This window comes from Mandrillus leucophaeus, unplaced genomic scaffold, assembly GCF_000951045.1.
Source record: "Mandrillus leucophaeus isolate KB7577 unplaced genomic scaffold, Mleu.le_1.0 Scaffold30, whole genome shotgun sequence".
In the NCBI taxonomy this organism is placed as follows: domain Eukaryota; kingdom Metazoa; phylum Chordata; class Mammalia; order Primates; family Cercopithecidae; genus Mandrillus; species Mandrillus leucophaeus.
Genome location: NW_012103143.1, coordinates 1,590,380 through 1,599,435, shown reverse-complemented (window position 1 = coordinate 1,599,435; position 9,056 = coordinate 1,590,380). Strand labels below are relative to the sequence as shown.

Here is a 9,056-nt window from a genome sequence, read left to right as displayed (position 1 = left end):
AGGGAGACCCTGGGGAGGAGAGAGGGGCTAGCACAGAGGGACCCTGGGGAGGAGGGAGGGAGGCAGGGAGGTGGGCAGCACAGAGGGACCCTGGGGCTCTGGGCTGGGGAGGTGGGGAAGGCCTTTCCAGAATTCGGGAGCTCTCCTGGGAGCGGGATGGTGGGGAGAATGGGAAGAACAAGGAAGGACAGACAGAAAGACGGACCAATGCAAGAAAGGGCTTGCAGCAACAGAGGGAAGGAGCCATTAGAGAGATGGGCTGAGTGGGTCAGAGACGGCAGAGACACCACTGGACCCAGACTGAGAGAGATGGTGGCGGGTCAGAGGGGATGGAGACTGGGCTGCAGGCAAAACAGGCACAGAGGCACAGGGGGTAGAGAGGGGCAGGGGTGAGATGGAAAGTGAGCAAGGAGGGTGTGTGGGGCAGCAGGGGACCCGTGAGCCAGAGATGGAGGCAGAAGGCTGCGGGGAGGAAGCCACAGGCAAGCGGGAGGGCCGGCCACCGGGGCCGCAAGGGTGATCAGGTGGAGCCCCGGGCACAGTCTGTGACCAGCATGAGGGGTTCACCAGGCTGACAGGGCCGCACGAGGGGCCACGGGGAGCTAGGGAGGATATGAGACTCTGGGAGACTCTGGGGACATGGGGCTCTCCCAGTTTATGGAGGAAGGGACAGAAAGAAGAGCAGCAGGGACCTGGGCCACACCTGCAGCTGCCCACAAGGCCACTCTCCCGCAGGACTGGGGAGGCCGGAGGGGAGCAGCGTCCCTCAGCCAGGAGGAAGTACCAAGCCCTCATCTCCATGGCCCAGCCCCAGGACCCAGCAGAGGGCAGCCTCCCAACGGGAGACCCCAACCCCTCTGAGGGCACTCCCGGAACCAGCCAGGCCCCTGGCAGCCCACCAGCCACCCAGCGACGAGCGCTCCTCCGGGAGCTCGAGGCCCAGGTGCAGGCAGCCTACGGGCAGGTAATGCGGGCAGGGGTGTGAGGGGACCAGGAGCGAACAGCAGGGACCCCACACCCCAACCAGGGACCCCAGAGGACAGACCCGGGACTCAGTCCAGGGAGGGGACCTGGAGGCCGAGGCCAGTGGGGGAGTCTCTCAGGTCGTCAGGGCTGGGGTGGCTTCCCTTCCCAATCTCCGCCCTCGCCGAGCCCTGCCACTGCCCACACACCGAGGCGGTTCCCTTCTGCTCCTCATCCAAGGGCGGGGCACCAGTCCAGGCAGGGGGTGCCAAGGGCAAGCAAGTGGCCCTCCCCCAAGGTGAGGAGCCCAGGGCCCAGCTGGGGTCCTGGCAGAGAGAGGCAGGAGCTTCCTGGGCTGGGCCAAGTGGCTTCCTCTTTCTGAGAGGCAGTGTGGGAGGGCCTGCGTGTCCATACTAACCGGCATCTGTGCCATTCGGAGGGCACAGCCCACCCTGGCACACTGTGCGCCTGTCTTCCTCCTCCTGGGACCCAGCCCTGCTTCTGAAGACATTAAACCTCCCCTGACTGGGAGAGATTAGAGGCAGGGCTTGGGGGAGGGTGCTGGAGAAGGGGTGTCTGGAAGACCCTCAGGATGCAGTCTGGGGCGTCTGTGCTCTCCAGGGGGCCTTGGGCCCAAGTGGCCCCCCTCAGCAGCGGAGACGTTCAAAGATAATCCTGGATTAGGACCCAAGCCCCGGGCCCAGGTCCCCCGCCTGCCCACCCGCCCCGATCTTCCCCACAAAACCCTGGGAAAATCCCCGGCAGTACTCCCAGGCTCTCACCGGGAGCAGCTGGGGGCTGGCAGGAGTCCGCAGGCAGCAGCATCCGCTGAGGCCCAGCCTGGGCCACCCCCGGGGTTCCAGGCCTGGCATGGTTCAGGGCCCATGGGGAACTGTGCCAAGAGGCCCCGGCGCCGGGGCCCTAAGGTAGGAGGGTCAGGGGAGAGCCCAGGCCAGGAGGCCGGAATGGACCTTGAGGGTCAGATGGGATGGGCAGAGCCCTGTGAGGGCCGGGCGGGGTTGGGGGCTGCCCACTGCCCCAGGTGGAGATTTTTTTTCCTGGAAGTCACAGCCTCTGGCCACCCTGATCTTGGCTTCCACAGACCGCTGGGTCTTCCCTGCCAGGCTCACCAGATCCCCCAGCTGCCCATCCAGCTGCCCCACCCTGGCTGCAGGTCCCCACTCTCTGCTAGCCAGCCTCCATCTAGGAGACAGAGCTGGGCACAAGGTCCCTTTCTGCCGCTGGCTCTCTCAGTGGCCTTGGCCAAGTCTCTTGCCTTTTCTGGTCCTCACTTTGCCCAATAGAACAGTTAGAGGACGGACCCTTTCTGCCTAAAGTGCTCATGGGTGAGGGTCCTCTCTCTACCCCCCAGCCCCTTCCCTACTGTCCCGTGCTGGGCTCCAAAGGCTGGAGCAGCTGGTGAGAGGAGTGGGGAGGGCCATCAGGCCCGGAGCTCGGTGGCCACTGCCCCAGCTCATGGCCGGCTCTGCTGCAGGACCCCTGGCAGTGGCTCGGCTCCCCACCAAGGGGCTCCTGCCCCAGCCCCAGCTCCAGCCCCAAGGAGCAGGGGGCCCCCAGGCCAGGCATCCAGGGCTACTCAGTGCTCAACAGCCTGGTGGGGCCTGCCTGCATCTTCCTGAGGCCCAGCATTGCTGCCACCCAACTCGTATGTACGGCCACCCGCCCGCCAGCCTGCCTGCCCTTACCCCTGTCCCGCCAGCCTGCCTGCCCTTGCCCCTCACCTGCCAGCCCACCTGCCCTTGCCCCTCGCTTTGCCTCTCCTGGAGCTGAGGGGAAGAGGATTGAGTGGGGACATCAGAGCAAAGGCACACAGATCTGGGGTGGGGGTGCAGAGAGAGGAGAGCGCAATGACCCCAGAAACGGAAGAAATCAACAGTGACATTGAGGCTGGCAGGACCAAGTCTGAGGTTCTGCCCAAACCCCAGATCCACCACCAGCAAAGGGAGCACCCTGCCCCAGAAGAGGGTGACGGAGTAGGTGGGGACGGCCCGAGGAGTGACCTAGGCCAGAAGCAGGGAAGGGGGCACCTGGTCGCCCAGGCCAGTAAGCAGAACTAGGTGGGAACCAGGGCTGAGCAATCAGACAGACACAGGCCCTGCGTGTGCGTGTTGCAGTGTGGGGCTGGGTGGGGAGCCCTGAGAAGCAAGAAGGAAGGGCACAGCCATCAGGAGGAGCGGGGAATTCCTAACCCCTCTGTGCCCTTCAGGACCGGGAGCTGCGGCCCGAGGAGATTGAAGGTAAAGGGTTGGAGAAGGAACTGGTTCCCTGGAGGGGAGGTGGGCATGGGGAGGCATAGGGTGGGGACATAGGGTTGGAGGGGCATCGGGTGGGGGCCTCAGTGTTTCCAGGAGGAGGTAGGGGCAAGAAGGCTACAGGGCACTGGTTCAGGGAAATGGGGACAAGACTGAGCAGGGAGGGGATGACAGACCCCCACCCAGCTGTCATTTCTTGGTCTCACTCACCAGGCAGGTGACAGGGCCCCTTTTATATTTGCTCATTCAGCTGACACTTCCTGGGTGCCCACTGTGTGCCTGGCCCTGGCTAAGCACTGGGAAACATGGCCGGCTAGGCAGATATGGCCTGTGCCCTCTGGAGATCAACGTCAGTTAGTCGGCTACAAGTATAAATTGTGAACGTGCTTTCCAGGAAAGGAAAAAACGGGCTGGGGAGGCCACATGTAAAGGGATGTCTTCCTTTAGTAGGTGACAAAAGACCACATCTCCAAGCGGTCGTGATTTGTTTCCCCCACTTTCTTTCTTTCTTTTTGAAAAATTTCACTGCTGTATCCCCAGTGCCTAGAGCAGAGCTTGGCACATAGTAGATACTCTTCAAATACTTGCTGAAAGAACAAATAACAGGAACAGCATGTTCAAAGGCCCTGAGGCAGCAAAGAGAATCTGACGTTCAGAAGGAGGGATGATTAGACCAAGGGAGAAGGGTAGGTGGGTCCAGGCCAGGATCAGGGGGATATGGGGGAAGGACTGACCCCACCCTGCCTGGCAGAGCTGCAGGTCGCCTTCCAGGAGTTTGACAGAGACCGGGACGGCTACATCGGCTGCCGGGAGCTGGGTGCCTGCATGCGGACCCTGGGCTACATGCCCACTGAGATGGAGCTCATCGAGATCTCCCAACAAATCAGTATGTGCCTCGGGCCTGTCCCCATCCCCAGTCCTCCAGATGCCCTGGCTGGGCCCAGGAAGCCAAACCCAGATACAGAGGTGACTGCACAGGCTGTCCTCAGAGCCCATGACCTTGGTCATTCTCAAGGCAAGCTCTCTGCCCCTGGAGAATCTCACCCGCCTCTAGGTGGTGGGCACAGCATGGACTGTGATTCTCATTCTGCAAATGAGGCAACTGAATGGTTAAGGGACTTGTCTAAGGTCACACAGCAAGTTCCTTGGAGCCAGGACTTGAACCCAACCGAACTCTTCAGGAAAATTAAGGAAAGTTCCAAGAAGTTTTTTGGGGGGTTTTGTTGTTGTTGTTGTTGTTGTTGTTTTGGGTTTCTTGTTTTTGTTTTTGGTTTTTTTTGAGATGGGGTCTTGCTCTGTCACTCAGGAGTGACAATGGCGCTATCTCAGCTCACTGCAACCTCCACCTCCTGGGTTCAAGCAATTCTCCTGCCTCAGCCTCCCGAGTAGGTGGAATTACAGGCACCTGCCACCACGCCCGGCTAATTTTTGTATTTTTAGTAGAGACGGGGTTTCACCATGTTGGTCAGGCTGGTCTGGAACTCCTGACCTCAGGTGATTCGCCCGCCTCAGCCTCCCAAAGTGCTGGCATTACAGGCGTGAGCCACCGCGCCCCACCCAAGAAGTTTTGAGCGTGGTTTTCCTTTCACCTTTGGCCAAATCTGTGCCTTGTTTGGAGGGCGATTCCCATTGGGAAATATAGATGACCCAGGCTTCAGATGCAGAGGGAGGAAAGGATCAATTCACGAAGGAAAGGCAGAGGGCAGAGGAGGGAGAGCCAGGGGCGGGGCAGGGGTCTCTGGTGCCACGGGTCTGTAATGGACGGGACCTCCAGGTGGCGGGAAGGTGGACTTTGAAGATTTCGTGGAGCTGATGGGCCCCAAGCTGCTGGCAGAGACTGCAGACATGATCGGCGTCCGGGAGCTGCGGGACGCCTTCCGGGAGGTGCGGCCACTGGGGCTGAGGGCGGGCGGGGCTGCGTGTCTGCCGTGAGTGAGGGGCTGCGCGTGTGAATGACTGTCAGTGACCAGACGCCACGACCAACGCCGCCACAGTTCGACACCAACGGGGACGGCCGCATCAGCGTGGGCGAGCTCCGGGCGGCCCTCAAGGCCCTGCTGGGGGAGCGCCTCAGCCAGCGGGAGGTGGAGGAGATCCTCCAGGACGTGGACCTCAATGGGGACGGCCTGGTCGACTTCGAAGGTACCCCCTGCCGCACGTAGCAACACACGCCCTGGAAGGCTCCTAGCAGATAAGAAACCGCACAGCAAGCATCACCACTGTGCACTAGACCCTGTGCCACGCACCCCAATGTCCTCTCCTAATCATCATGCAGAACCCGAGAGGAAGGAATTGTTATCCCCATAGGCAGGAGAAGAAAGTCCATTCTCAGGAAAGCCTAGGCACTAAGCAAAAGCAGGTAGATGGAGCTAAGATTTGAATCTGGGCAGCCTGATGCAGAACCCAGCTCTTCCTCTATGCTGCATTTCCATAAAGGGGAAAAATGATTAAATAATAATAGAAGTCAAGGAAAATTACTATGTGGAAATGCATTCCCATAAGTAGGCCCCAGAGTTGCTCCTGAGCTTCCTACCTGTCAAAGCAAAAAGGAAAACAAGTTCCATTACAAGGGTTTGTTTTTCCCCCCATAAGACAAAGCCCCCTCTTCCTGGCCCTGAGACCTATTCCCTATCAGATCCAGAGGATGCCCTTGAAGACCCTCCCCTCAACCACACTCCCACCTGCCCCAAGGCCTGCAGATGGTCCTCACTCCTAGTGCAGTCCAGAGAACAGACCCAAAACCCTGGCTTCATCCTGGCAGAGTTTGTGCGAATGATGTCTCGGTGAGCCTGTACAGAAGCTGGAGGCAGCAGACAGGACTCAAGGACCACAGCCTCTGCCCACCAGCATGTTCTTTGAAGCCCATCGCCTCCAGCAGGGACACCCCTCTCCTCCCCATCCCACTTGTGTGCAGCGCCCTTGCCTGCCTTCGCCCCCACCACCACTTCTCCAATAAAGCTGCCTGGCCTCGTCTCTGTCTCTCTGACAGTAAAATATCTCCAAGCCTGGGGAGATGGCTTTTGCCTCTCACTTGCTCATCCTGGAGGCTCCAGTATTTGGCCCCCGAAATCAAGGACCGGGACTGTCCTCTTGGATCACAAATCCCTTCCATTGTGAGCTTCAGGGAGATGGGGACCCTCTCTTCTTCCTCTCTGGATCCTGGACCCGGCCCAGAGCAAGCGTCAGGAAACATCCCTAGCCAGTAAACAGAGCCTTCTTGTCCCGAGCTCAGGCGTGTGTTGGCCTCCACATTTCCTGCCGTGTATCCTGAGAACAGCTCCTGCTAGCTCCATGATGACATTTGAGCGTGGAGAAAGTACCGCAGAAAGACTTTTCCCAAGCTTGATGTCACTTTTCCTGCAGTAGCCTTGGGGGCACACTGCTCAGAGCTCCCCTCAAGAACGTGCAGTTCAACTTAGAGGATAGAGTGGGTGAGTTAGCAGAAGGGCTCAGCCACTGGCCCCTTCAGGAGACACCTCAGCTTTTGGGCTGACACCTCACTCCTCCAGGGAGCCCCCAGCCACTAACTGAGCACAGCGTGGGGAACCAGGACCTGGACATTTCTCCCTAATGCAAGGCTCCTCTAATGGGCAGTCTTTGCTCCAAGCTCCCCTTTGGGGCAGCCAAGGCAGACAGATCGGTGTGGAATCAGAGGCTTGCCTGCCCAGTCCTGCTTCCTCCCCCTTTACCTTCCTCCCTAACTCCATCTCAGCATCTTCCCCCTGGAGGACCCCGGACACCCATAGCATACCCCAGTCTTCAGGGCCCCATTTTCCAGACTGAAGAAATTGACGGGCTGAGTGCCCTCGTCTGTTCCTGCTGCTATAACAACATACCTTAGACTGGTATTTTATAAACAGCGTGAATTTATTGCTCACAGTTATGGAGGCTGGGAAGCCCAGGGTCAAGGTGCGGGCAGTTGAGTGTCTGGAGAGGGCCAGGCCTCTGCTTCCAAGATGGTGCCTTGAGCTGCTTCCTCCAGAGGATGCCTCACGTAGCAGAAAGGCAGGAAGGGCATGAGGGCCTGGCTACTCCCCCAACCCCACCGCCACCCCCGGCCCTTTTATAAGGCACTAATCCCATCCATAAGGGCAGAGCCCTTGTGGTCCAATCATCTTCTGAAGGCCCCACCCCTTACTGTTGTTCCATTGGGGATTGAGTTTCAACATGCATTTTGGAGGGACACAAACATCAAGGCCATAGCATGAGGGCCGTGTGAAGTGGCTCATGAATGCAACTCCAGCACTTTGAGGCCAGGAATTTGAAACCAGCCTGGGCAACAGAGCGAGACCCCATCTCTACAAAAATAAAGCAAAAATTAGCCAGGTGTGGTGGTGCATGCCTGTAGTCCCAGCTACTTGGGAGGCTGAGGTGGGAGGATCACTCGAACCCAGGAGGTCGAGGCTGCAGTGAACTATATGATTGCACCACTGCACTCCAGCCTGGGCAACAGAACAAAACCATGTCTCTAAAAAACACTTTTTTAACTAAAAATAACATAAACAATAGCACCAAGTCTAAGTGATCTGCTAGAGACCACGTGGCCTCACTGCCCTCTATCCCCACGCACTGCCAGGTTATTCTTCCTAAAATGCCACTTGCGTTTTGTCACACCCCTGTTCAGGACCTGGCCATGACTTTCCATTACCCCCAGGTTAATCCAGGGCCTTTGCCTGCACAGAGGCTCCAGGAGGACACAGGACTGGCATCAAGCCGCACACAGTCAGGATGAAGGGCGGTGGGACTTGCACCCAGGCCCGGGGACTCTGAAACCACAGTGCCAACTATGAAGGGCACCTCAGGGTCAGGACAGGCCCAGGCCAGATCTCAGCCTCTTCTAGCTATGGCGCAGGCCTCATCTGCAGCTCCTGCCTGGTGGGAGCAAACAAGCCCGGTCCTTCCTCGTCACGAAGGGGTGAGAGCTCCCAGCGCCTGTGCCTGGTCCTCACATGGCACCTGCCAACAAGATGGCCCTGGGGCAAAGCAGGCAGGCGGCCTGGAGATGCACCCTGTGCATTCTGGAGACTGGATGCCGAGGTGCTAGAGCTGGCTGCAGGGGCCTCAGCACCACTCTCCTGGCAGATCTCAATTAATCCTTAATCCTCAATTAGGTAATCACCTCTGCCAATCTGGCAGAACTGGGGATAAGGATAAGTTGCCCCAGGCTCAGTGGCTTCTCTGGGAGCCAGGGTCCACACTCCCACCCTTCCTTCCACCACCCTCACGGCTGGTACAGATGGTATTGCTGCCTGAGAAGATGTCTGTCCCTGCTGCAGGGGCTGAGGGGTAGTGATGGCCATGAGGAAGAGGGAAATCAGAATCCCACTCAGGGTCAGCCTCCCACCACCTCCCCAGGCCTCAGCCTGGCAGGCTCTGTGGCTGGAGAACTGGGAGTGGCTGTGTAGTGTCTGAATCGGGGCAATGTGTCTGCTGGCAAAAGAAGTGCTCCCAGCTCCCCCAAATCTCACACACACCTCCCAACAGACAGCAGCTGGAGCAGGGGATCCCTTAAGCCTGTGAGATTGAGGCTGCAGTGGGCTGGGGAAGGAATAGTGGGAAGGGTTGAAACTACGGCGAGTCCAGAACCCCTGCCCCTGCTACAGGGGGCACCTGCTGCCCAACTGCTCTGACTCTTGCCAGTCAGAGCAGCCCCAAGCTATAAGATCTTCTGATTTAGGCCAAGTACAGCGGCTCATGCCTGTAATCTCAGCACTTTGGGAGGCTGAGGCGGGTGAACCACCTGAGGTCAGGAGTTTGAGATCAGCCGGCCAGCATGGTGAAACCCTGACTCTACCAAAAATACAAAAATTAGCCAGGCGT

The 9,056-nt window shown here is 58.8% G+C and overlaps 1 protein-coding gene across 1 annotated transcript; it reads left to right on the top strand.

The window, feature by feature from the left end:
- The first annotated feature begins 1,751 nt into the window (after positions 1–1,751).
- CABP2 (calcium binding protein 2) lies at positions 1,752–6,215 on the top strand. Its single transcript, XM_011987025.1, has 7 exons — positions 1,752–1,889; positions 2,459–2,629; positions 3,191–3,221; positions 3,988–4,122; positions 5,011–5,120; positions 5,231–5,378; positions 5,998–6,215. Exons 1-7 carry the CDS (start codon positions 1,848–1,850, stop codon positions 6,021–6,023), a joined length of 663 nt encoding a protein of 220 aa, XP_011842415.1. The 5' UTR covers positions 1,752–1,847; the 3' UTR covers positions 6,024–6,215.
- The last annotated feature ends 2,841 nt before the right edge of the window (positions 6,216–9,056 follow it).